The sequence below is a fragment of the Pygocentrus nattereri genome, chromosome 18 (assembly GCF_015220715.1).
Source record: "Pygocentrus nattereri isolate fPygNat1 chromosome 18, fPygNat1.pri, whole genome shotgun sequence".
Lineage (NCBI taxonomy): Eukaryota > Metazoa > Chordata > Actinopteri > Characiformes > Serrasalmidae > Pygocentrus > Pygocentrus nattereri.
This window is the reverse complement of record NC_051228.1, coordinates 10,537,336-10,565,248: the sequence shown is the minus strand read 5'-3', so window position 1 is coordinate 10,565,248 and position 27,913 is coordinate 10,537,336. Positions and strand designations below refer to the sequence as shown.

The 27,913-nt window shown below is 40.1% G+C and overlaps 1 protein-coding gene across 2 annotated transcripts in view; it reads right to left on the bottom strand.

Annotated features, from left to right (window-relative positions):
* Positions 1 to 27,913, bottom strand: part of cntnap3 (contactin associated protein family member 3) — a 212,306-nt gene that overhangs the window by 135,108 nt on the left and 49,285 nt on the right. For both annotated transcript variants that reach the window (XM_017681680.2, XM_017681681.2), the window contains exons 3-4: positions 9,324 to 9,517; positions 3,818 to 3,965 (exon numbers count right to left, since the gene is read on the bottom strand). In XM_017681680.2, the coding sequence (XP_017537169.2) occupies positions 3,818 to 3,965; positions 9,324 to 9,517 (342 nt within the window). The remainder of the gene's footprint in view (positions 1 to 3,817; positions 3,966 to 9,323; positions 9,518 to 27,913) is intronic.

Below are 27,913 nucleotides of genomic sequence, written 5' to 3'. Positions count from 1 at the left end.
TCACATGTTTACTCCTCAAGATTTCAGTCATGCATCATGACTCCCCATTCACGTTGATTTTGAGGAGTTACTTTAAAACTGGCCACTTTTTTCTTTCTAGATCAGCGTCTTGCTTCTAATTCCTGTGGCGTATTCCACCGCGTCTGATTCAAATAAGGCTGATAAGGTCATCTGATCTTTGCTCTTTCACGTCAAATAATTGATACCCCAATTAACTGCACAATCTAATGCTTTCGTTTCTGAGGCACGACACAACTCTTCTAGCTCATCTTCTTCATTCTGAAGGTCAGTCATGTACCCACAATGAGCCAGATGTATGTAGGCGCGCAGGTGCAGCACAGAATGTGCCTCAAAGCGGCTGCCAATACAGCCACAATAGCCTGATTTCCTTCCACTGCAGCTTATCGTGCAAACTGTGTGTAGCCTGCCCACTAACTGCTCGCTTGTGGGACGTAGGGTTTAAAAGAAGCAGTTAACAAGCTCAAGACAAAAAATGAAATAAAATAAATGAAGTTCTTTCCCACTAAAATGTTCTTCACAGGTGGTATTTTACTTTGGTTAAGCGGCCGGACCTAAGTGACTGTCAAAGCATTGGCCCTATCATCAGGAGATTGCAAGTTCGATCTCCGGTGATGCCACAGCCATCTGTGGCCAGGAGTCCAAGAGCAAACAATTGGTCTCGCTCTCTCTGGGTGGGTAGGCCTCTCCATCTCCCCCATGATGCTAGCCAGCGCAGGTGTCTGTTAGCTGACGGGACTTAACTGGCGGTTGACTCGTTCCTCTGACCGTTCAGCTGTCCAGTGATGTTGCATTAGCGGCAGTTTGAAAAGATGTAAATGATAGCGTGGACTGGGACTGCATACTGTGGCCACATCACATCCTGTGTCTACTCACATCTGTCCATCTGGTCCTGAGAGTTTAAACAGTGTTATTCTTATTGTAAACATTCTTTCAGCACATGTTCGAACCCTCTATCTGTACACGGTGTCTGCTGCTGTTAAAGGAAGTCTCTCAACAGCACATCTTCTGAGAGGCTTTCGCAAATGTATACCCAGTCTTAAAAAGGGGGAGAAGGATCGCAGAGAAAGCAGCCACTGTGAGCTGCTCAGACTTCAGTGAATCAAGCAGAATATGTAATCAGCCGTGTGTGTAATATCGCCACTCATTTTTACATGGCCCTTCCTCAAATGCACGTGTTTGAGGAAGAGCAGCACTTTTTGCCTTTTTCTTGAACGTGGCCCATAAACTGTTGTGTTTAGCCTCATGTGCCTGATTCATACATAAAGCTGGAGATATCACAATGTAACTTTAGTTGCTTGGAACTTACATGAAACCATATTTCACTTGAGTTGCATAATGTAAAGTGTCCTTCAACTCACTTGTGGCCCATAACCTGAGCATTTAGGCTCCTGTGTCTAATTCATACATAAAGCTGGAGATATCACAATGTTACGATGCAACTTTAGTTGCTTGAAACTCACATGCAACCATATTTCATTTGCAAGTGTCTCGACTTCATGAAATAAAGCGCAAATAATGCATTACGTGATCATGCTGAACATGCATAGGAGATTCTCCTGATCGACTCTGGTACTATTTCATTTGTTCAGTTTCCTGAGCCACGACAACAAACTAACAAGTTTCGCAAACCTAATGTTCATGTGACTAACTGGATTAACCAGCTAGCTAATGCTAACAGCTGCTCTATATTCATTTTCTCCTCTTTTGATGATAATTTTACAGAGCTCAGATTTCTTTGGGATCCAAAGGATGAATATCACTACATAAAACTCGATGAGGAGAGGACAAACAAAGCATCAAGTACAGCTGTTATAACTGCTTAAATATTCATTTTCAAAGTTATACATACACAGAATAGATTAAAAACTAAATAATATTGTCTTGAACCACAGATGGATGAAATATAGATATACAAAATTATATGAAGGCAATTCATTGCTACATATCTACAGTGAGACTGGTATAAAAAAAAAAACACTAATCTGGCTAACAGGTGTATATTATCAAATGTGCTGCATACAAATTTGATTCATTTTGAACTGCCTTGGGTTTCCCTGAAAATTATATGGTGACGTACAAGCTGGCTGCCGCATTGGTGTTCCCAGAGAAAGCCTAATGGACAAAAGACGTAAAGGTTTACAAAAAAAGCAGAAATTTGACGCTTCCAAAAACGACACAACCGTCATGACTTACATTCTGTGGTCTACTATTCAAAACTTGAATCTATATATCAAACATCATATAGAGATCATTCTACCAAATTAGTTCAAACTGCAGTCCCACAGTAAAAAAAACAAAAACAAAAAAAGGAAAAAAGAAACAAAAAGCTATTGTGTATTCAGACCTTAGATGTTCACACGGTTTATATTATAATGCATTTAAATCTAAGGTGTTAATTGAGGTAGTAATAAGCTAAATTTACACCAACCAGTCATTTACAGGGTACTGAAAGACTTGGGCCCAATCCCATTTCACCCTTTGCCCCTTCCACTTAGCCCTCTATTTTTGCATGTTCACGTCTAGGGTTAGGGTGTTCCCATTTTTCGTTGGGATGGAGGGGTAGGGCGAGCGTGTTCGGGCTACATGGCCCTCCAAACCAAGGTTTTTCAGAGACACAATGCAAACAGTATGTTGTCAGAAAAAAAGAGAAACTGACAAGACGCCTCCTCTATGTAATGCAACTCACTTCATATAACTAGTTGCTTGAAAGTTTCACTGTATAAAGCTTTCTTAGGCGCTACGTCGGAGGATGTGGTACAGCTCGTCGAGGGTCTGTTAATGGACTGATTCAAATCAATGCAGGAAGAATTGAGTCTGCGTAAGAATGGATTTCAGAAATAGCAAAGATTGAGAATACACCCAGATGAGTAATTGCTCTGCATCTTTATTGGCCTCTATCCCTGCGCCTCTGCTGACTGCTAACAATGCTGGATGTATCAAAACAGAATGAGACCATTCAGCTTAATTTCGCCAACAATACATCTCCCTCCAGTTGTGGCACAGGAGGAAACCAAATACAAAAAACAATCATATACAGTATTTGTGTACAACAAAACATAAATCAGCCATGTGAATTGCAGCCTGATTAAAAGGAGTCAAGTGGAGGAGAGCTGTTCTTTGGCGATAAGAAGTCAAAAACACCCGAAACGAACCACATGCCTGGTCACGTGTTGGGAACAGAAAGAGACAGATTGGAATTCATTTGGATCTTCATCAGATTCCATTGTCCCTTCGGTGCAGCAGAATAAATTACATTCTCTTTGGGAGCAATCAGTGGAAATTTCTGTTGTTTTCAGCAATGTCATTACTGCCTGGCATCGTGCATGTGCTATTCCCTCAAATGTGGTGCTGGAACCATGGGATAAACTGCCATGGTGGACTGTTTAGAGAGCACATTAAACAAAAATAGTAACAGCGAAAGAAAGCTCGGAACCACTTGATACTATATAATCGTGACCACTGCCGCATCTGTAGCATATGGTCAATTACCACAGACATTAATTCCCCTCTACTTAGATAAGAACAGAAAACCTGTTGACTCGAAAAGCACTTATAATAGAAGCCAATAAGCAGGTGCTGAAGAGGCTGAAACACCTGTCCATTAGCTTCTATTATAAGTGTGTTTGAAGCGAATGAGCATTGTGCTCCTTTAGTAATTACAAGGAAAAATGTCAAATGTATCATCCTAATCAACCCTGTGCTACAGATGTGTTAGATCTGAACGAAAAAAGTTACAATATTCCTTTAACTGATCCATAAAAGCAACATTAGCTTTTCTGGTCTGGGCCATACTTACTGTATTGGCAGCCGTAGACCTCCAGTCTTAACCCCACTCTTCCATTGGGGTTCCAATCCAAAGGCAACACGCGGAGGTACTGAGTGAACACTGGCTGCTGCAGCTTGTACGTCACCACACTGTCAGCATTGGTGTTCCCAGAGAAAGCCTAAAGGACAGAAGACGTAAAGGTTTACAAAAAAAGCAGAAATTTGACGCTTCCAAAAACGACGCAACCATCATGACTTACATTCTGTGGTCTACTATTCAAAACTTGAATCTATATATCAAACATCATGGAATAGAGATCATTCTACCAAATTAGTGCAAACTGCAGTCCCACAGTAAGAAAAAGAGAAAAAAACAACAACTGTGTATTCAGACCTTTACAGGGTACTGAAAGACTTGGGCCCAATCCCATTTCACTCCTTGCCCCGTCTGCAGCAGAATAATCCATATTCGAATACACTGTAACTTCTAATCTTTCATTTTAAGATCTCACAAAGTCAGGATGAGATTTTTTTTTTTTTTTTTACAAATTTGTACTGTAGCATTTTTTCAATATTTAGAAATCATCTTATCTTACAGAATATCATCTTATCTTAATCACCTTAGAAAGTTTCATCGCGATAGAAAATACTAATCAATAATAATAAACATTGCTAATCAAGCAAGTGACGATACACGCAGAGCTGAGAAGGGAACGTATTCAAAATAATGTAAAAATGTCAGTAAATTAGCTAGACAGCTAGTGTTACTGATTTAAGATCAAGATGCTTAAACAAAACAAACCCCCTGCTATTTGTTAGGGCTTCATTGCTCTGCAGTTTCAGGGTCCATTTCTCAAAGCTTTATCTGGTGTATGAACTGGGACTCAGCCTCCTCATTATTCAAAGGCATCACTAAAGTATTTCATTTGAAGAGTTTTCATTAACATTAATACCATGCAGTCTCTGGGTTTTTGAACTGCAGAGTCGGGGAAAAAATCAGCTCAGAAGTGAAAACACCGTTTTGCAACATAAATAAATGTCATTATACTAGTTGTAGTGAACTTCTGCTATCACAGTTGTCTAAAAACGGCAGAAATCGAAGGGTAAAATGTACGACACTTGGAAAGCTTTTTCTTGTTAGGATGCTTCTGTAATATTGTTTTCTTATCTGGACTTATGATAATATTATGAATTTAGGAACCTATTCTTACAGCTAATGTCATCAATTCAGTCCTACCTATTACATATACACACTTCTGGCATATACTAAGGCAGGGGTGCTCAGTCCTGGCCTTGACATGTGCCACCCTGGAGAGTTCAGAGCCAGCACACTTTCTAATATTCATGTTCTAATGTTCAGATGCCTTTTAAAGGCCGCCTTTAACTGTTTCAGGTATGTTAGACTAAAAGTAGAACTATGCTGGGTGGTAGATCTCCATGACCAGCACTGGGGAGCACTATACTAAGGTACATACATTCAGTGTACCTGTAATCAATGTATGCAAAATTTGGTGTATATTATGGACTCTAAATAATAATACAATCTACAAATCAAACCTGGTGTATACATTGGGCTTTTATCTAAAACCTGGAATCTACAGACCAAATACTATGTATACTAAGCATACATACTACTTTAGTCTATAAATCAAAACTGGAATCTAAAGACAAAGCTAGTGTACAGTTAGACCTATACTACTAAATCTATAAATTACACCTGGAATCTATATACAAACCTCATGTATACTAACTGTACCACTACAGTCTAACAATCAAACCTGGAATCTGTGGGCCAAAGCTGGTGTGCATGAAGGCCTAAACATACTACTACAGCCTATACATCAAAACTAGAATCTATAGGCCAAAGCTGATGTACTTTTAGGCCTAAATGTACTACTAGAGCAGGGGTGTCTAATCGTGTCCTGGAGATCTACCACCCTGGAGACTTCAGATCCACATCTGACTGTAATATTCATATGCCTCTGAAGGCCTTCAATACCTGGATCAGGTGAGTTAGATTAGGTTTAGAGCTAAACTCTGCAGGGTTATAGTTCTCCAGGACCAGGACTGGGCACTGCTGTACTAGAGTCTATAAATCAAAACTGGAATCTGTAGGAGAACAAGTGTACATTCAGGCATTTACATACTGCTAGCATCTATACATCAAATGTGGAATCTATAACACCAAACTGGTGCATACTAAGCTCTACGGGTCTTTTTGATGCACTGCTCAGCCCTTATTGGGACCGAGACTCACCTGTAACCTAGGCATTACAACTTCACAGCACTGCCAGGGATCGATAAACACAGGACCTATTCACTACTCAGGCCTAGCATTTCCACCATGAAGAGTGGTCTGTGCATTCCCAATCACCTGCCTGTATTAAAGGAAATCAATAAGGCCCAACTTAACTCAGCAAAAAAAATACCCGCTGACGCTCACCAGTTAAGGGCATGGCCGCCATTTACAGGAAAAATGAAGGAAAGAAAGACTGAGGCCTGAATACCAACTTTTTTTAATCTTGCAGTGCTGTACGCTCATTTTATTCCATACTGTATTTGAATTGAGCGCAAATGCGACTTCCTTAGCGCCGTCTAATTCTAGGTTGAGCAGCGTTTTCAGCGCCTTTGAAGGGATCAGGCGTCTGGTGAAGTGGAGCGTTAAGCCGAGCAAATTGCACTGTTTCCTGCTGAGGAAGAGCAGCTCATTTGCTTTAAAGTGCCCTCCTGAAATGCACCGGGGAGTCAAGGTGCAAATCCTCCAGCATTAGCTGCTGCAAGCCTTCGGTAGCGGAAGAGGCGCACAAGAACGACTCAAGGCGCCTCTTCATTCAAAGCTGAAAACATGACTTGTGGCTTGCGAGGCAGACTGTGAATCTGCTCAGATTGACTGCGGCAATTAGGATCAGTTAAAAACGCGGCTGGAGAATTTTCACGACTCCTGCCCACTTTTTTTCGTCACACGATCAAGGGGGAGATTGGAAAACAGGCACTCAGCCCTTCGCCTTTCAATGTCGGAACAACCCAGGAGTACTCTGTGTGGCGTTTTCTATTTCATATGAAGCGGCCCACCCAAAGCTGTAATGAGAAAAAAAAGAAGCCGGAACATTCCCTTAGCGCCGCAGCGCACGCTACATCCATTTACATTTCCTGAAGCCAGCTCCGGGCAACTCTTATTTACTGTCAATGTCAAAGTCGGCAAAGCCTACTGGAGGCGATGAAACAACTTTAAATGCTTTTGAGTGGGCTCCATTTTCCACGAGAGCCTATTTAAATGGGCACTTCATGAAAATGGCCCTTTTCATCATCTTTTTATGCGAATGTTCATGTTTTTCAGCGACGCAGGGCGAAGTAGAAACAGTGTTTAACGTAGGCCAGTGTTCCTCCATACTGGTCCTGGAGTACCCATGTTCTGAATGCTTCAGTGGATTCTTACTGCTACATACCCACTTCAACTCAGCAAGGGCTTGATAATTAGTTTCAGCAGAGACCTCAAGGTAAATGGGCTCCAGGGGTCTGTTTCACCAAGTTGAATTGTTTAACCAACTAACTCTGAACTTAACTAGATATAACCCTGGATTTTCTGTCTCATGACAGTGTATCAATATACTGCCATACATGCTGGACGCCTGACCTGCTCAACAACAGGTGAAATTCGGATGTCTGATCATAAACAGCTCTTTGACCAATCAGGGCCAAGCTTCTGGCCAATCAAGAATCCCCTTTGTGATGTTTGTACTTTCAATCACATGAAAAATGAAGGAAGCAATTCATACTGCAAAAACCAGCAACTTTCTGTGTAGAATGTTAGCCCCTTTTTACCCTCAATGATCAGGTCCCCCACAGGACCACCACACAGCAGGTATTATTTGGCTGGAGGATCATTCTAAACACTGACCTGGTGATGTTGTGTCAGTGTGTGCTGTGCTGGTATGAGTGGATCAGACACAGCAGTGGAGATGGAGTTTTCAAACACATCGTCCATTCACTGTCCACTCTAGACACTCTCCTACCTTGTTAACACTGAGGTGTTTAAAGACTCCTGCAGCACTGCTGTCCACCTGTCCCAGTACAACACACAGAAACACACCACCACCACGTCAGTGTTACTGTAGTGCTGAGAATTATCCACCACTCAAACAATACCTGCTCTGTGTGGGGTCCTGTCCTGACCATTTGATGAGCAGAGATTTGATGGGTAATGAAAGTATGCTTTCTTGTGCATGTGCACAAGGATTAATTTAAACCAGGATTAACTGAGAAAGTTGTTAATGACAATGGTAAAACAAGCTAACCACGTATTACTGACCCAATTGAGTCAATATTATTGGGTCTGATGAAACTTTGTCTGTAACCATGCCTGAGTTTAATGTGGTCAGGCTACAGTCAATTCAGACAATTCTACCAGGCTGCAGTTTGGTTAAGACAGAATTTTGACAGTCTAAAGTCGGGTTTGAACAGAATTTCAGAACAGTTGGATTTGGGCAGAATTTTGTCGGCTACAGTTGGATTTGGGTCGAATTTTGTCGGCTACAGTTGGGTTCAGGCAAAATGTTGCCAGGGCAAAGTTGGACAGAATTTTGTCAGCTACAGTTGGATTTGGACTGAAATTTATTGAGCTACAGTCAGATTTAGAAAATGTTGTTGTCTACAGTTGGATTTGGACAGAATGTTGTTGTCTACAGTTGGTTTTGGACAGAATGTTGTTGGGCTACAGTTGGTTTTGGACAGAATGTTGTTGGGCTACATTTGGATTTGGACAAGTTTCTCAGCTACAATTAGATTTATCCATAATTTTGTCTGACTGCAGGTGTATTTGGACAGAATTTTGTCAGGCTACAGTCAGATTAAGACAATTTTGTTGTCTACAGTTAGAACTGGACAGAATGCTGTTGACTACAGTTAGATTTGGACAATTTTGCTGGCTACAATTAGATTTGGACAGAATTTTGTCAGGCTACAGTTAGATTTAGAAAATTGTGTTGTGTACAGTTGGATTTGGACAGAATGTCTATGGCTACAGTTGGATTTAGAAAGAATGTTTTTGGCAACAGTTGTATTTAGACAATTTTGCTGGCTACAATTAAATTTAGACAGAATTCGATCAGGCTACAGTTGAATTTGGAGAAGATTTTTGTTGCGTACATCAGGGATCAGGCTACAGTCAGATTTGGATACAATTTTATTGGGCTGCAGATGGATTTGCACAGAATTTGATCTGGATACAGTTGGATTTGGACAGAATTTTGTAAAGCTGTAATTGGATTGGACATACATTTGTCAGCTACAGTTACAGCTACTGGGCTATGGAATGTTCTTTGGCTACAGTCAGGTTTGGACAGAATTTTTCTCAGGGTCCAGAATGTTACTGGCCTAGAGTCGGGTTTGGACAGAGTTTTGTCAGACTACAGTTGGATTTTAAATCTAATCTTGTTGCAGTGGGCTGAGTTGAACTTGTTCAGAGAATGTCAAATTATATTTCATGCCCTACATGACCCCAACTGAGAACAAAGTGATGATAGGCTTGAGCTGCTTACCCCAATGCTGTCCTCCTGCCGATACTGCCTCCAGTTGTGGCCCGTGTCACTGAACATGAGGAGGTAGCTGGTCACCCAGTCAGAGCTGCCGTACCTGCCCTGAGTGGCCACGGCAGTGATCTCTGTCCGCTCCTCCAGATTGATCTCCAGCCACTGATACTTGTTTGAATCTAGTGGAGACCAGCCGCCAGCCCCTTCAGGAGAGACATTGATTGGTTGATTGATTTTACTTGACATGTAAAAGTAGCAATACAACACATAAGACCTTGTAAACACCGACACAGATTGTAGAACGCCACTCTTAACCTAGCAGTGATGCTGATGTGTGTAGAAACTCAGCAACACTTCTGTCATACAACACACACACACTTCCACGTGAGTGTGTGCTGGTGCTGAGGATGATCCACTGCCCAAATCACGATCATGAGGTCAGAATCTGGCAAATGAGGAATGTCATAGAGGGTGGCATGAGAACAGGGCTGAAGCATGTAATTGTAGTCCTACGTAGTAGACTTAAATTGTCTGGTCTTATAATAAAGTGGCTGGTGAGTGAAAGAGTTAAAAGAGAATATGATAAATGATAAATGATACACTGTTGAAAAACTTATTGATGTTGATTTCTTTACAATGGAGGTGACAAGAAACAGGGGTTGCAATGTCTACAATGCAAAAAGTTATTTTATTTACTATCCAAAACCGCCAGTGAGCCCACACACGTCTTCTGAGTTTTTAGATGTGATGCTGATGATGGTAAAATAGTGGTAAATCTGAAGAAAAAAAAGGAAGTACTTCTTTAGGAAGTATTTGTCCTAAAACACGTTTCTATATGCAGGATGTTTTAAGGCAAAAGCACAGCACCCGGGAGATGGCAACAAAACAGTCCGGAACATGCTTGTTAAAATTATATGCTTGATAAAACAGAGAACTCAAATGTTCTTCATCTTCTAGATGATGTATATTAATATTAACACATAAAGTTGTGCAATGTTAAAAAAGCTCTTCCGTTTGCACCACATCTTGTTCTGTGAGTTTATTGGCCAGTTGCAAAGCAGAAACATTGAGTACTGCCTGATTCATGTTTCCATTATCTGATTACTCAAGTGCATGTAAACACTTTGATCGATTACTTACAAATTCTGATTTTCTACAGTCATCAGGATTATTAAGAGCATATAAACGCACTCAGTGTCAGGTCTATGTGGAACTGTTTTTCAGTCCCCTCCCCCCACTTATGCAAGATTTCATCCTGCTCCTGGAGAACAATCAGAATCCTTTGTCCCGCTCCTGCCCGTGCAGTTCTGTCAAGGCAAACTCACGTCCAATATCTGACACAGTCTATTCATAAATATATTATTCTCATTGTCAACAAGGTCACTGTAAAGTAACTTCAAGTGCTGAAAATTCATTAATTAGTCATTCATTTTATAGGATTTCTATTCATGTGTGCTTTGGCCCATTGCAGCCTACAGTGGGCTGATTTCCTGCCCCGCTCCCATACACCACACTGAGAATCTGTCTCACGCCAAAACATATTGTGGCAGGTCCCACTGGTCCCGTGGGAATCCAGGGAAATGCAGACCTAGCTCAGTGTCTCAGTCCCAAGGCAGCGTATCGGTAAACAATTCTTTAATGTCTTTGTGAGGTAACTTTTAGAGCAGGGGTGGGAAGCTCTAGTCCTGAAGGGCTGAATTCCTGCACAGTTTGGTGATTTTCCTATTCAAGCACACCTGATTTATCTCTTCAGCTAATCTGCTGGACTTTTTTTTTTAGAGGTATTAAACACTTCTGAAGTCTGGTTCCTATAACCACCACTGTGAACAATTCTGCCTGGGTCAGTTTCCCTACAATGAACCATTTCAAATCAAACCTCTCTGATTGACTCTATTAACATCTTAACCATTAAATCATCCAGACATTTTGTACTTCCCCTTTAAGTGGAAGGTGAGCGTACAGTTTGTCAAGTTGCGTGTACAGTTCATTCATTTTTTTATTACTGCAGAAAATTAGTGAATACATCAAAAACGAATGACACACATTGAATCATGCAGTGACCAAAAAAGGATTACAAATATATCTTTCATTCTATCTTCAAAGCAAAACTATCTCCTTCTGTAGATTTGTAGATGAAGCCCCTTTTGCTTTAATGCAGCTTTGCACCCTCATATCATGCTCTCAAGCTCTCAAACTGTTCATGACTTCATTTTTTTAACTCATTAATATGGAATTTGTGGGCTGATGCAGATATCTGATATTTTTCATGTACATATCTGCACGTATATCCCAAAATTGAATAGTTTATATAATGCAGAACCTGGGAAAAGGTCCAAGCGTTACCAAAACATTCTGCTCTTTTTTGAGTACAATAAATACATAATTAAATATCGGTATAATCTGGTATTGTTGTGGAGCCTTAATGTTTTATTATTATTTGTTTCAGAAATCAGTATCAAGCATTGAAGCAGCTTTAAATAGTCCTTAAAGAGCATTTTTCAAAATTTTTGCATGATTCATTCAGAATGTGAAAGTCAACACTGTAGATAAACTGAACTACTCTGATGTCTTTACAGGGTGGTGATGGGAACCAGGGGTCGCCATGTCTACAACACAAATATAGCCATTTTATTTACTAGAGAAAACAATCAGTGAACCTACATGTGATCTGATGTTTTCGATGTAAAATAACAGCAAAAGCTACAATAGTTCTCTCTTAATGCTGTTTTGCCTTAGATTGTCCCTCTTCAATATGGATGTATATGTTATGAAATTTATGGTTTAGGCCAAAATCTTACATTATATTGCCAAAAGTATTTGCTCGTCTGCCTTCACACACATATGAAACTGAGTGAGATCCCATTCTTAATCCATAGAGTTTAATATGATGTTGGTCCACCCATTGCTTCTATAACAGCTTCAACTCTTCTGGGAAGGCTTTCCACAAGGTTTAGGAGTGAGTTTATGGGAATTTTTGACCGTTCTTCCAGAAGCACATTTGTGAGGTCAGACACTGGCGTTGGACAAGAAGGCCTGGCTCATAGTCTCCGCTCTAATTCATCTCAAAGGTGTTCTATCAGGTTGAGGTCAGGACTCTGTGCAAGCCAGTCAATTCTTCCACACCAAACTCACTCATCTCATGTCTTTATGAACCTGCTTTGTGCTCTGGTGCGCAGTCATGTTGGAACAGGAAGGGGCCGTCCCCAAACCGTACCCACAAAGTTGGGAGCATGAAATTGTCCAAAATCCTTTGGCGCTGAAGCATTAAGAGTTCCTTTCACTGGAACTAAGGAGTCAAGCCCAACTCCTGAAAAACAACCCCACACCATAATCCCCCCTCCACCACACTTTACACAATTTTTTGCAAAATTCAGTCAGACAAGTACTGTTCTCCTGGCAACCGCCAAACCCAGACTTAGCCATCAGATTGGCAGATGGAGAAGTGTGATTCATCACTCCAGAGAACACGTCTCCACTGCTCTAGAGTCCAGTTCACTGTACTTTATACCACTGCATTCGACACTTTGCATTGTGCTTGGTGATGTAAGCTGCTCGCCTATGGAAACCCATTCCATGAAGCTCTCTATGCTGTTTTTGAGCTGATCTGAAAGCCACATGAAGTTTGGAGGTCTGTAGCGATTGACTCTGCAGAAAGCTGGTGCTCTCTGCGTACTATGCACCTCAGCTACCACTTCGTAGCTGAGCTACTGTCGTTCCCAATCACTTCCACTTTGTTATAATCCCACTGACAGTTGATGGAATATTTAGTAGCGAGGAAATTTCACAAGTGGACGCAGGTGACATCCAATCACGGTACCACGCTGGAATTCACTGAGTTCCTGAGAGCGACCAGTTCTTTCACAAATGTTTGTAGAAGCAGTCTGCAGGCCTAGGTGCTTGGCTTTATACACCTGTGGCCATGGAAGTGATTGGAACACCTGAATTCAAAGATTTGAATAGGTGAGTGAACACTTTTGGAAATATAGTGTATCTAAAACTATCTTAAAACAGTGTCAGTGTTATGAATGTCATGTAATCGCTTTTAGAAGCATTAAGCTCTTCATCTGGTTCCTATCACCACCACTGTGAACAATTCTCTCGAGTCTCTCTAGAACTGAGAATTTCACATCATTTCTGCACAATCAAATAGTTAAGATTTAAACAAAGTCATTCAGAGTAGTGTGATGTGTAATTCTCAATTACAGAGAAACTTCACAGTGGTGGTAGCGGGAACCAGACGTCCGAAGAGTTTAATACTTCTGAAAGTTCCCTCACATAAAGTTATTACATGACATGCTCTCAGATACACAGCCTGACACCTGAGACACTGTTTTATGATATCTTTGAGAAGGTTGTGCTCTAAACAGTACATGCAGGGTGTCATAAAGTATAATAGAGTTCCCAAAGAAAGCTTATTTTTTCAGATTTACAGCTATGTTACCGTTTAAGCTTACATATTAAAACTCAGAAGACACATGTAGGTTTAGCAGTTTTGGAAATAAAATGGCTTTTTGTGTCCGTAAGTTTGTCCACGCTAAACCACTTTACAGCGAATCACTCGGAATGACCGCTTACACCTCAACCACGGAATTATGTAGAAAGTTTGGAAAAACCTGTGGAATTCCACCTGTGGAACTAATGATGCAGATAAGTAGAAATAAGTGTAATTCTCTTTAAGATGATGAAAAACACTTTCTTTACATTTAGCAGACGCTCTTATCCAGTGCGACTTACAAAAAGTGCTTTCAATCAAGAAAAAGTATCTTTGCTAGTTACCAATAGCTTAGAGAAAAAGACAGTCCTGAGCTCAGATACTGCTAGAAACAAGATGTCACTGCAGACACCAAGAGAAAAAGAAACAGAGTTGAACACAGAACTCTGTGCCATTCAATGCAATACAATAACAATAAGATACAATACAATAAACTACAATACACAGTGAAGTACAATAAAAATAAGTGCAGCTTATAATTCAGTGCTCAAACTTTTTGATGGGTACTGTATATGGCCTCCACTAAAAACGCATTTTCAGCTACATACAACCCTCCCAACACCCCCACCCACCCCACCTTGAACATATGCATCTGATCCTTGACACATTACAATTAAGAAACATATTTCAAAGTTTTCTAAAAAGATGATCAGAACACCACTCCAGTCCAGTGTAGTCCTCCATAAAAAATTAACCAGCATGATGAGAGCAGAAGATTCTTGTTATATGACTCTCATACCGAGAGGTGAAAGGCAGTGAGACAAGCTGAACAGATTGCATTATGCGCCGCTCATATCTGGAGGCGATCTGTCAAGGGATTGTGTAGAGAGGAAACAATTTTCCCAGCTTCCCCCTCGGCATTCGTGCGAAAATTGTGAAGCAATCCTTTAGCGGATGATTAAGAAGCGGTGAGATTAAGATTTAATCAACATATTTCATTAAGAAGCAAGCTGTTATACAGTCATCATGTAGTGGGTTATTATTCACCTCTAGTGCGTATTTGTGTGTATGCAGATAAATGCGCCATTTCATAAAAGATGAAATATGAAATATGACAATATGATGAAATGCAGCCCCCCCCCCCATCAGGACTGTCTTTCTGGGTGCGTTCGAGAGACGGTTCAATTCCGTTTGCTAACAGGTCTCTTCACAGCGCAGCGTCGTTGGTATTCTAAATCCGTGCGGCCTCAGTGTATTAACAGAGTCCATTTCCCTATAGGAGACCTTTAAATCCTGCTCTAGAGGGCACGGACTTCTACTGCCTTGCTGATTTCAAAGCCCTGAAACAGCCGTTCACAGCCTCCCCGTTACTCAGTCGTGCAGCTCTGTGGCTGAAGAAAAGCTCCAGTTTGGCTGTGACACGCCTCTTAAACATAAAGCATTTAAAAGGCTGCGACAAATGCTATGATATCAGTGATGCGCAACTTTGGTTCTCGACTTCTGCCACTCAAATAGATGGAGTCGATTCCTTGATTGCACTTCATTTTAACCAAGATAGCGACAGAGCCAGTCATAACGGAGTATAGCAGATATTAGAACAACCAAAACATTGTTTTTTTGAGTACCTAGAGATTATAGTGATATTACCATTCACAGATTGTACCGAGTAAGCTTGACAACCACACAGCTTGACAAATGATGGCAGTGAACTAATGTTTCAACACATCTTACCATCAGCCTATTTCACAAAATGAGAGCTTTCAAAGGTGGCCTGGTGGTGCAGTGGGTAGCACTGTTGCCTCACAGCAAGAAGGGCCTGGGTTTGATTCCCTGGCTGGGCGAAGGGTCCTTTCTGTGCATGATCTCCAGCTGTCCTCCCACAGTCCAAACACATGCAGTCAGGTGAACTGGACATGCTAAATTGGCCCTAGGAGTGTGTGTGTGTGTGTGTGGGTGGGTAGGTTTGTGTCTACCCTGTGTTGGACTTCTGACCTATGTTTTCTGCCTTCCAACCAATGACTGCTGGGATAGCCTCCAGCGACCCACAAGGATAAGCGGCTTAGAAGATGAATGAATGAAGTTTTAATTCTGTATCAATTTGCATCTTTCATTGAGCTTGTGTTCCATTGTATATGTGCTCCACCTTAAATGACGCTGCATTTACATTAAAGGTAACTGTAGGGCCATTTAAGAATGCGAAAATTAGAGTCAAAAAACAAGAAGCCAGCCTTCACCTACATTGATTTTTCTTCTTATGTTTTACTAGTTGCACTAAATCCAATTAAACAGGTCTAATTATACTCACTTTCTAATGAAACATGTAGTTAGTCAGCGTTTCATTTAGTAGTCACAGTGGTCTTCATTCACCAATATCTTCCTACGCTTTTTCTTAAATTTGTTCTTGAGAAAGGTCTTACGTAAAAAGTCCATGTCAGATTCATGGCGTGTTCTTAACCTCTTATTCTCAAGGGTATATTTTGGTTTGTCCATCTGAATGTACATAACCAAGGCAAATTATTCAGTAAGTGTTTTATTTGATTTGATTTTTTGATAAAATCTCCCCTCAAATGAACAGAACATATGTTTATGATCATACACATATTGCTATTTGCTAACAATCTACTGCTGAAAGGCAAAAATCTCAGATGCTCTTTGTATTATTTCATAAAAATCATTTTTACAAAGCAGATCACTGAAGAGATGCCATCTGTTTACAGTTTATAGAAAAATCAGTCGACTTTCAGTAGAAAAAGTTCAGCTTCTTTTATTATAAGGGTTTAAAATGACATCACCATCTATTTGACTGGAAAGTAGACAGTTACAGCCTCATACGACACCCACCTTTTGACTGTAGCTTATGAAATATGAATGTTATGAAGAATATAACGAAGTGCATTTTGGAACCAATCATCAGTTTAAGAGGCTACACTGCAGAACTGTTCACGCCTTTCTGCTCTTGAGTGTGTGTAGATTGTTTGAATTAGATTATGGCGAATGAGGTCCATTATCCACAATATGCTCATAATACATCTCCATCACAATAAAACAATGTCGTTTATTATCCACCCCCACCTGGAACCCTAATCTTGAAGAAAATCAATAGTTGCGGTGCAGGACATACCAAAAAAGGAGAGTCTGTGCTAACAGCAGCTGGTGGGCAGTAGTTACTACATACGCCCCGATCAAAATCTTCAAACCAATTCCACTGCATGCGTTTTGACTCTCAGAGTTATTGGTCAAGAATTGAGCCTGGCTCACTGGCATGTCTGAGTCGAGGGATCGATTCTTTGGAATCAACTTCCCATCACTATAATATGTAAATCACAGGAGAACTGAGCACAGAATGCACTTAAAATCCACTGGCAAAAAATGACCATACCTTTTGCCCTTACCTCAATTGTGTTGAGCATATGTGTTAAGTGCTTTGTGCTGGAGCAAAAGGGCTAAAGTAGCTAACAGAAAACGGAAGGTAACATTTTACTAGCTAGCACTGACAAACAGCACAGCTAAATCATCACACATTTGCCTAAAACTGTGTCAATAACGTTCAGTAATCTAAAACAGACTTGAATATGTGGTTTCTGATAGTGAACGACAAACTGTTAACTATAAAAATACAAAAAAGCATGTAGCACAGTTAGCAACCATCTTGAGTGCATTTTGGTTGGTTTTCCGGACTAAAGGACGGTAACTAGAAAGCACAAACTAACACATTCTGCCTTTTTGTAAGTAATTTTAAAAGTATCTGACCGAAATATCTTTTTCATACAAACAACTTACTGTGCCTTCCAGTACGTTTAGCTGACCGTTTAGCTGAAACCGGCCTACTTGGTGCGGTACAAGCTTTAATTACTTGTTAGCTCCAGTATGTTCTCCTCGCAGCTCCAGTTCAAAATGAAAGAAGCAAAATCAGACTCCAAACATGTCTTAGCTGACTGACATTTGAGATAAGAGGAACATCACTTGAAATCAGGATGAGAAGCAGCCGGGCTAATGAGCTCAGGCTGTACGGTGGTAGATGGTGGCCTGTGCGGAGTGGAACGCATGTTTGTATGTGTGGAGGACAGGAGGATGACCAAAAGAGCAGCGCACGGAGCTGCAGTGGCAGGTGGATTTAGCAGGATCAGCCTGAGGAGCCGAGTAAGTCACTCAGTCTCACTCACAGGCCGGCTAACGTTAAAGGAACAAATCAGTGAAGTTCAAAATGCACTCTAGTCCTTTTCCTCTGCTACTAATGGACGCCTATATACTAACAGTTTGTACTGTGCAAACTGCAGGCCTAAACCACCACACGCATAGATCTCTCAAGTAAAGAGTGATCGATTCACTTATAAAGCCTGTGTCTATAAACCAGTGGTGGACAGTAACGAAGTAAATGTAATTCATTATTGTACTTAAGTACTTTTTTGTGTATATTTACTTTACTGAAGTTTTTCCATTTAGTGTGATTTTTTTCCTTTCACTCCACTGCATTTCAAAGTCTAATATCTGACTTTTTACTCCACCACATTCTAAGAAATCTGTCCTTCCTTTTGGTTTCTGTGTGTATAAAAACGTAACATGTCAAAAGAAGCGCAAAGCAAGAACACCAATCAGGGCACAGCGGTCACTTTGTTTCGAGCTTGTTTTGACCTGTTGGACACACCAACCCAGTGCAGCACACGGTTCAACATCAGTTCTGCAGCATAAAAATTTAACCTAACCTAACTTTGTGTAAATAGAGCACAATATAGAAATATGTACACATATGCAGTCATGACTGGCGCGTTTCTTTTATCTGAATTTACACAAACACTATTTGATTTTATAGTAAATTAGTTTGGGCTGGTTTATGTTTATGAACAGAGACCTACGTTATTTATTAAACTTAAACTTCTAACTAAGCTGCAAATAAATCTGAAACTGAATCTTTGCTTGTGTGTAAAAAGTGATTTCAGAGCCACTCGGTTCTCCCTGATGGAAACTGTTTACCTTCAGTGTTTTGTGCTTATGATCATTTTAATAGACGTAAGCATCACTAATTAACGACGTTCTATTAAAAGACTGGTTTACCAAGAGAGGCGATGAGTATTTCCATCTAAAATTAGTTCATGAAGTGAGTCTTGTTACAAAAATGATAACAGGACATTAAAGTCTTTTTAATCTTTTAGTACTTTTACTTTCGATACTTAAGTACATTTGAAAGCAAATACCTTTGTACTTTTACTCAAGTGGAGGTCTAAAGGGAGGAGCTTCAACTTCAAAGGGAGTCATATTTTACCTTGAGAATCTCTACTTTAACTCAAGTACATGGTTTGTGTACTTCATCCAGCACTGCTATAAACTGTTAAACATATTAGTGTAACACTAATTGTAGAATTGAACCATTTCACATACAACTGAATTCATCCATCATCCAAAGAGACAGCTGTGCAACAGCGTTTTACAAAATAAACGAATAAAATCAACTAACATTAGACCACCTTTGACAGGAAACACAAAGCAGAACAGCACAGCTCTCCTAACATAAAAAGAGTTAAAACACTCAGTGGCTGACAAGCCCATTAACCGTTGATTTGCATATGGCACTGACCTCGTCACCATGTTCTTCAGCATAATGGTAGCCCTTATTAGAATGCACAGCTCATTTGGAGTTCACTGTTTATACTGGTTAGTTATATTTATGGTGGAATAACAAGCCTGTTTTGGCATTTAGGACAGCGGCGAAAGGCCAAGCGTAAGTACTTCAGTAACCGACACCGCCGCTGACACTGAAACGGGCTGAGAGAGCAAACACATTGACCTTTGCTCATTACTGAGAGCAGAATAGAAAGTAGGAGAGAAACAAAAAGAGGCAGCAAACAGAAAGTCCCGGCTTTGGGCTTTTAAAAACTCAGCTTCAGCTTCCCAACTATAGAAAGAGCGGCCGCCCTGATTGCACGTCCTCTACTTTCGGCTGTTCTCCAAAGATCTCTCTGGGTCCTGTACTTCTTAGGGCTGTCAGCTTGAACTGGAGGAGTTTGGCACAGGCAGCCCACATGACTAGTCCCACAGTCCTCCAGCTACACCACCATATTTATGTCTGCTCGTTCACTGCACTGCAAATATTGACCACTTTGTGTCTTTAAAGCGTCTCACACCTGGTGTTTTATTTATTTTTTTGCTTCAGAAATTATACTGGGATGATTAAAGCGATTCTGCACATGATATGGATTCTTTTGTATCAAATTGTGATACTATGTTTAGCCCAAAAATACAAAGATACAAAAATAGCCTGACCCCCAAAACACTGAGTAAACATAATATCAGTTTTTTCAGTATTTACTGTGTTTATTCTTTGCCTTTATTACAGCGTCCATTTTTTTCAGTAGCCTTGCTACTTCACAGTACAATGGGGCGGCCAGTCCAGTTGCTTGGTTTGCACTTTTTTCACCATTTCCTTTTTCTCTTTGAGAGCTTCTTGACAGCTACACATCCTTATAGAGTCATAGTGCTGAGCTGGCATCTCACAGTGGAAGGATGGACAGAAACACTTGTAGATTTTTTTTAGATATGATGTAAAAATGGTTGATTTTCTCCAGTGTCTCAAAGATGAAGCTTTAAGTACTGTTTATCTGATGGAGGCAGTTTTGGTGCTCTTTCAGGTGGTTGTTAGGAATCCCATTTTCTCTGTATCTTGTAACCATTTTTGGAACTCCACTTTGGTAAATTAGATTTTTCCACTTTTCCCTTCTTCATGCAAGTGGGTCATCTTACATCTTACACCGAATCTCCTCAGAAATGGCATTATTACTATTTCATCGTCTCATAAATACGTCATTGCTAAAAGGAATGAATTCAATGAAGAGTAGTCTGACTTTTGCACAGTACTGTATCAATGTTGTGATATAAATGAGCTCATCCACTCCTATTTTCTACAACTTTATATATAATTATTCACTGATGAAGTCATTATGCCATCTTATCTTTGGACTGAACCACCACCTTGTGGGTTTTAAACATCATCATCTAAGCTAGCGGTGGCCAACTCTGGTCCTGAAGATCTTCCTGCACAGTCTAGTTCTAACCACAATCCGCCTCTCCTGCTCTAGATAATTCACTTCTTCAGAAGCCCTTGAATGACCACTATTCTTAGGCTATGTCCAGATTGACAGCCCAAATCAGATTTTTGGCATATTCAGATTGCATCCAGATTGATTTCTGCTAGTCTAGACAGCAAAAAACACTTTTTTTGCAAACTGGTTCCAAACCACGTTTGGAGGTGGTTTACAATACATTCCAATTGGATTTTTACAGATGTGTCTTAGTCTGGAAGCTCTGGCCACTCAAATCAGATTTCAAAGGCTACATTCACATTACCAGGCTGAAGTGACACAAATCCGATTTTTTGCCCTAATGTGACTCAGATCTCATGTTTTCAGAGCTTTTTTTTCAGATATTTTCAAAACCGACCTGAGCCACTATCATATGTGGCTGGATCCCCTGGTCCCCTCCATCCTGTAGCCTCATTTGAAATCTGAGTCACCAGGGTAGCTCTGTAGTTACTAAGGCCTACGTTGTTACCACAGCAGCCCATAAAGATAAGTTACTGATGTCTAGACGCACAAATCTGATCTGATCACTTGCAAATAACAGTGTAGACTGTCGTCCCACAAGAAGTGATTTGAGAAACAAATCCAATTTATCTGCAGTCTGAACATAAAATACATGGAAAGCTCTGAACGTGGCTAACAAGCCTCATTTTTTGGAGAATGTGAAAAATATCTTTGACCATGTTATTCATAATTCAGAGCCAAAAGCTAGACACAAAAGCCCTCTGAAGACTCACTGACACTGTATTGAATATAACTGTTCAGCCAGTCACCAAGGAAGTATTTGCTATTATAATAATGGCCTGTAGGTCAGTATGATGCAATGCGGTGTCAGCCGACACTGTCTGAAGAAAAGCTACTGTTCTGTGGATCTTCATGCTGCTTACAGTATCTCACATCATCAGCAGGTTAAGTAGTAAGAAACACAATTAATGATATGTACCATACTGTGGCATTTCCCACTATTTCCTCCACTTCTATCCCGTCCCCCCGCCTTTTAAAATGTAATTGAAGAAAGCAGCTACTTTTACAGCGGCTACCATTTACATTTAGCCATTTAGCTGATGCTTCTGCCCAAAGCGACTTCCATTAACCAACTGTAGAGACAATCGCCCTGCAGCAGCTTTAGTGCCTTGCTTAAGGGCACAATGGCCAACAGCCATCAGCTCAGACCACATCCATGACGTTAGAGCTGGGCGATATGGAGAAACATTATTACGATAAACATTTCAGCAAAATATCTTGATAACCATACTTTTGAGAAAATAAGATTAGATGTCCTGTGTGTGTGATGGGTGACCTTAAAGTGGATTAATTACATTTAAAAACGTCTGTCTAGATACCTATAGACACATAGTGTAAGTAGTGTAGCATTGATATTGATGATGAAGTGTTAGTAGCTAGTCAGCATTCATAACACCTGAGCTACAAGACTAAAATGTTCAGTAGTACCAAAGTCCATACAAGAAAGTCTGTTAACTCATTGTGGCCATATTTGCAACGCCACAGGGCAGTTATTTCTAGCCCTTCAAGTCCAGACTTCTACCTTTTTGAGTGGGAGAGACCATAATACTCAAAACTGAAAGTCAAATTACGGTTTCAAAAATATTGACAAAATCTGACAATTATATCTGAGCTTATAGTTTGTGCTGTTTGGATCAGTAACACACAGAAATTGTATTTTTTCTAAATGTTGTTTTTACTGCTCTTGCAAAGACCTCCACAATGAGAGGGGGGGGGTCTTTCCTCACTCGCGGCGTAACCAGCAAGCTGACTGTTATTTCTTCTTTCTCCATAGATGCCATGTTGAGTGTTACCAGCTTTCCCATTCATATTTCAGCCAGTGACTGGTCTCTTCCTTTATAACGTCTCTGGCAGTACAAAGGAAAATGTAGACGCACACATTCAAAAATGTCAAAAAAATAAACTGGCTTTCCAAAATGTTTAGTACAGACAGATAATTTTAAGAAGTGACAAAATATGAATCTAAAGCAATTTAAAAGCAAAAAACCAATAACTTTCATTCAACAAACCAGGGAAATGGTTTAGTGACTCAACATTAAGCAGCGTGTTTTCGTGTCTAATAAAGGGGAGGTTTTAGCAATGGAAGCTGCCCCTTCAGATGAGGTAACACTAACGCTAGCAATGGAGCTAGTCGGTGCTGAGGAGAACTTCTGTATCTTTTACACAAGGTCTTTTAGCACAATTTAACAAAGAAAGACACGTGTACAAATACATTAATTTGCAGTGGACAAGAGCGGGTTTCCTTCCACATCAAAAAAGCACTTCTGCACAGCTGTAAGTAAAGTATGTTTCATAGTTTTGATCCTCATCTGTCTCTTTCAACAATAGTCTCTGTAGAACAGTGACTGCAGAAATCACATCAGAGGTGCTCACATGTCGAGCTGCAAGTCTTTTGTTGGAGTCTTTTAAAAGGTTGGTGAAGCTGTAGTGTAATGTCCTGTAAAGCCAAACACTGCTCGATTCCAGACATAATTTGATTACACCATCACATTTGGACAAAACCTAACACTGTACGAAAACACTCTGGCTTATTGACGTGATCTGAAATGCAGCCCCTACAGACAACTCTGTCTATAGACAATGCTGAGAAACCCAGCAACAGCAGCTTTGCTAACATTGTGCATAAAACCAGGCAGTGATGTACCACATGGGTAGGACAATGCAGTCTCTCTACAGCCTATTTTACAAAGACAGTTTTCAAATGTCACTATATTAACATTTATACTTTGAAATTATACTCAATCAAACAGATTTTGGTTGCAAATGCCTACTTTTTTACCTCCATTTTTATTAGCCTATGTGTCCATCCATATTGGGGAAGTGGTTATAATAGTGACTGCATGAAGTAAAAGTCTAAAATTGTCTTTTTAGAAAAAGTCTAAAACTGCCGCGTACATCTGGCAGGAAAATGCCAAGGCTGAATGTTTAAAGTGAGCAACAACTTCACATCCAACTGCCACGGTGTCAGCAAAACTTTGCTGCATGAGCAAGCCCTCATTCACTGCCAGTCTGAGTCATTTGTTTATTAGCATGGCAGCATACACTAGACATACTTTACAAGGTTTCAGGTGGTATCAAATGTTGGCATGAGTACATTTTTATGAGTACATAAGCATGGAATCGAGTCGATAACAAGGAATAACAAGGATAACAGTATGAATGCATCCACTAATTAAAATCCTTTATTTTTTCCACAGAGGAAACCAGCTTAGAACCAGAGCTCCTTACACTGGCATGACACCAACTACAGAATGACAATTCTACTTTAACAGTCTACTTTCTTAACATTTTTTCTGTTACATTCTTATAGTGGCCTATTGGTTGTCTGTTGCTGTCCAATTCAAACAGCTGACCTAGCAATTAGAGCTAAGTAAAGTCAAATTAATCCCTATGAAAAGGCTCTGACAGAGCGAGAGAGCCTGTCTGACTTAAACGTTTTAGATTGTTTTCAGTGCAGCTAGACTGACATACTGGCAGCGCAGCATACTGGTGACATCATTTCCACCGACGAGAGTCAGCCCGTACTTTTCTGGTTCTGAGTGGCCCTTCAAAGCCTTCTGATTAAAGTGTAATAACTTCAGTCCAAATGAGCTCAATCACTGTCCGGCTGTCGGCTGAAATAAAGGTAAAGTCTGGCTTTTCGCTCACTCTCTCTGACCAGAGTGGACAGAGGCTGCTCTGGCAAATGAACAAAGCAATTAGGGTTAATGACGGGTTGTGTGCAAGGGCAGCCAACCGGTGCTCCTGATAGCCATTTGCTCGTCCATATCGTCATATTATATCACCCGATCCAACACACGTAAACCACCATTGACATTTAATCTCTAGGCTGGTGGGAAGCGAACAAAGGGCAATTTGCAATGGCTAATCACTAAAGCCGTGGCCCATGTCGGCCCGCATCGAGGGGGGGTGACAAATGGACGTCTTGTTCTAAAATCATGGAATTATGGATTTCGAAGAAGTCACAGACATTTTAGCCTTTAGACATGAAGTTATTACCTATTTTTGCTATAGTAGTTACGTAAACAGAATTATTTAATTAGAGTGCTTGAAAAAGCGCTCTATTGTTATCTCTCATACTTCTTATTCTTCTTCCACACTTTCCTGCGATTAATACAGCCCAAACCGCTTAACGTACAGACTCCGTTCAAACTGCATTTCGAAGGTCTCGGTGCTGTGACTTGTGCTATGTATTTTTGGAGACCGGATTGGTAGTTTTTAACAAAATTAAGTTTAAAAGTTAAAAACCTCCCATAAGAATGATTGTGGGAATGTTCAGAACTTCAGATTCTAACTGACATCGATGATGTCACAGCAGGTCACTCAGTCTCACAGACACAGCTGATCATGCAGGGAATATGCTTTAAAATCCTTAAACTTTCACCTAGAAACTCCATTTCAATTTTAAATGGTATGGAAACTTGTCCTTTCTGACACCTCAAAATATCTAATTATTTTATCAATTAGCTTTAGAGTTATGAGCATTAGAAAACTGCCCCATTCACTCCCACGTAAATTTCTCAAAATCAGAATCTGCTTATTTCAAGATTTTCTCTGAGTTTAACTCGTCATAACTCAAACATTTTCTTCTCAATACACACAACATGACACCAAAATAATCCCCAAGGGATCTTATCTCACAAAATATATCGGTTAAGCGATAGAGTAAACATTTCCCGAGTTATGACTGTTTGTTCAGAGGGTGCAAATTGGACTCAAACAAGGCTTCTCCACTAAGAGCTGCATAATAACAGAGTGACAGTTCATTTGAATGACTCCCCCTGACTGAAAATTTTGAATCCACAGTCTCCACAGAATTTCTCCACTTTTTTAAAAGATAAAAGTGAAAAATAAGTCATAATTATGAAGGGCTAACATTGTCACTGTCAAAACAAAACAGTGTATTTCTGGTTTTGTTGTTCTAAATATTTTTAGATCATTTGAAAATTTCCAATGTCCAACTTTCATTAAAGGCTTAAATGGTTTAAATTTCTGCATTATCACGTCATTAAGCTCTAAAGTCATCCACAATGGACTGATACAAAATGTTGCGTTCTAGAGAAACATAATCAAATGTGAATTGTTCACAGTGGGAACTCGTGCCTAAAGAGTTTACTGCCTTCAAAAATCCCTCACAGAAAGCTACAGCATGAAAGTCATGAAAAGGCTGCCTGATGCCTGCAGCATTTTTTTTTTAATGGTTCTGAAATAAGATTTTGGCGTACAACATACATTAAAATGTATTCATGCCAGAGAGATACTTGCAGGGCAATGTGAAGCAAAAAAGTCACCAAAGTTTTTTGGGTTTTATAGTAGTAAATCTACAGTACTATATAGTACTATATTATAGTATACAATATTACATATAAAATTTACTCAGAATAGATTCAATGGCCATTTTGCATAGTAAATAAAACCTACCAACTTTGTAAAGAAATCCAAGTTAGTGCAAACCATTTTACATTAAAGTACTCCGAATAACTTTCATACATATGAATAATACATACAATTGGTGAAAAATTTGGTGGAATTGGTGGAATTCTCTGTTAAGACATTACAATTCTGCAGTTACAAGGTTTTGTTCTCACAGCTACAGCTACAGAGATAAGCTAACAAAATCATACCAAACACAAATGCACAGTAAACTCCCAACAGGAGCTTGAATAAAAGCATTATTGCCTATTATCCCTTTACAGAAGCGGGCAAATCACCCTTGACACGAGTCTGGCATGGCAAACACCGTTCCAATGAAGAGCAGATGCGCATCTAATGAACTGGCCAAGTTCTCATCAATAATTCACCATTTTTCCACCTGCATGGGCTCGAGACCAGAGGGACAAGAGGAAATTCAGGGAAACTAATGGAAGCAGTAGAAGTGCTGCTGCCTCGGTTGGGGCACATGTAACCCAAATAGAATTTGTTAATGGCATCTGACTTGGTTAAGACTCGTTTAAAGACAATTACGTTCCAGTGAGCGAGGAAACACCACATGGAGCTGTATGGAGGCGATCCAATTCTGCACAATCACCTCCATGAACTTCATTAGAAAAGGTATCTGATTAGAAGTTCATTTAATTACAGGATCTAATCTTATCTCTTTTTTTTTCCTGGACTGATTAGAACTCCAGAAGCCCATTTCAACACATCTGAGTCACCTGTGTTGTGCAGCTGGTATTACATGATGAAGACGAAATTATTCAGAATGTTAAATTACACCTATTACCGTTCGCCAAAGCAGTGAAGCAACACTAAATAGCCCCTTAAAAATCTGAAAAGGCAGCAAGACATAAAAAAACCTTGAATCAAGGTGAATTTTCAACGCATGGCGGGAGGCGTACGCATGCGTACGTGTGAGGATAATGTGTGGATAAGTGAGATGTAGCCTAAGCTTTCAAAAATCACGCCTGCGAGGTGGATATTTATACTAATATGAATAATCTCCTCGAAAGGGTATTTATTGCATCAAGATTAAGCCGACTTAGCTGCTGGTAGAAGCCTTCACGGAGAGACGCGATCATGTTTCCAGGCTAATCAAACTCACAGTCTTCTCCACTCGGCCGCCCAAGTGAGACGGCCAATAAACCTGCTGATATGCTAATAGTCGACTAATAGCAGACGATTAAACAGGTAGATAATGGTACACCTGATGACAGTAGCAGAGAGATACATTTCTCAGTAATCTTGTCTCCACAGATGGCCTGTGGCGTGTGCAGAATTAGCACAGTATTAGCAACCGCCTTGGCTTATTTATCTTGTGGCTTGGTGAGGTTTTATGAGTTCACAAGAAACAATCATGTTCAGCCATCTCTTGCACAAAATCTTGTGTGAATATTTCCAAGGCCTCCTAATTAGTGAATTCAGCTATTTTCAATGGTCATAATTCAATCATTGGGATGTAAATAAAGCCATTCAATGTGTTAATGGAAATATCAGCCATTTTACTTCCCTAAAGCAACAAGACTTCAGAATTTTGTATGGCAAAACACAAAAAATTAGGTTCCTTTAGGGCAGGGGTGTTTAATTAAAATTCAAAAAGGTCCAGTTAAAGAAATTTTCCTCAAGTAAAGGTCCGT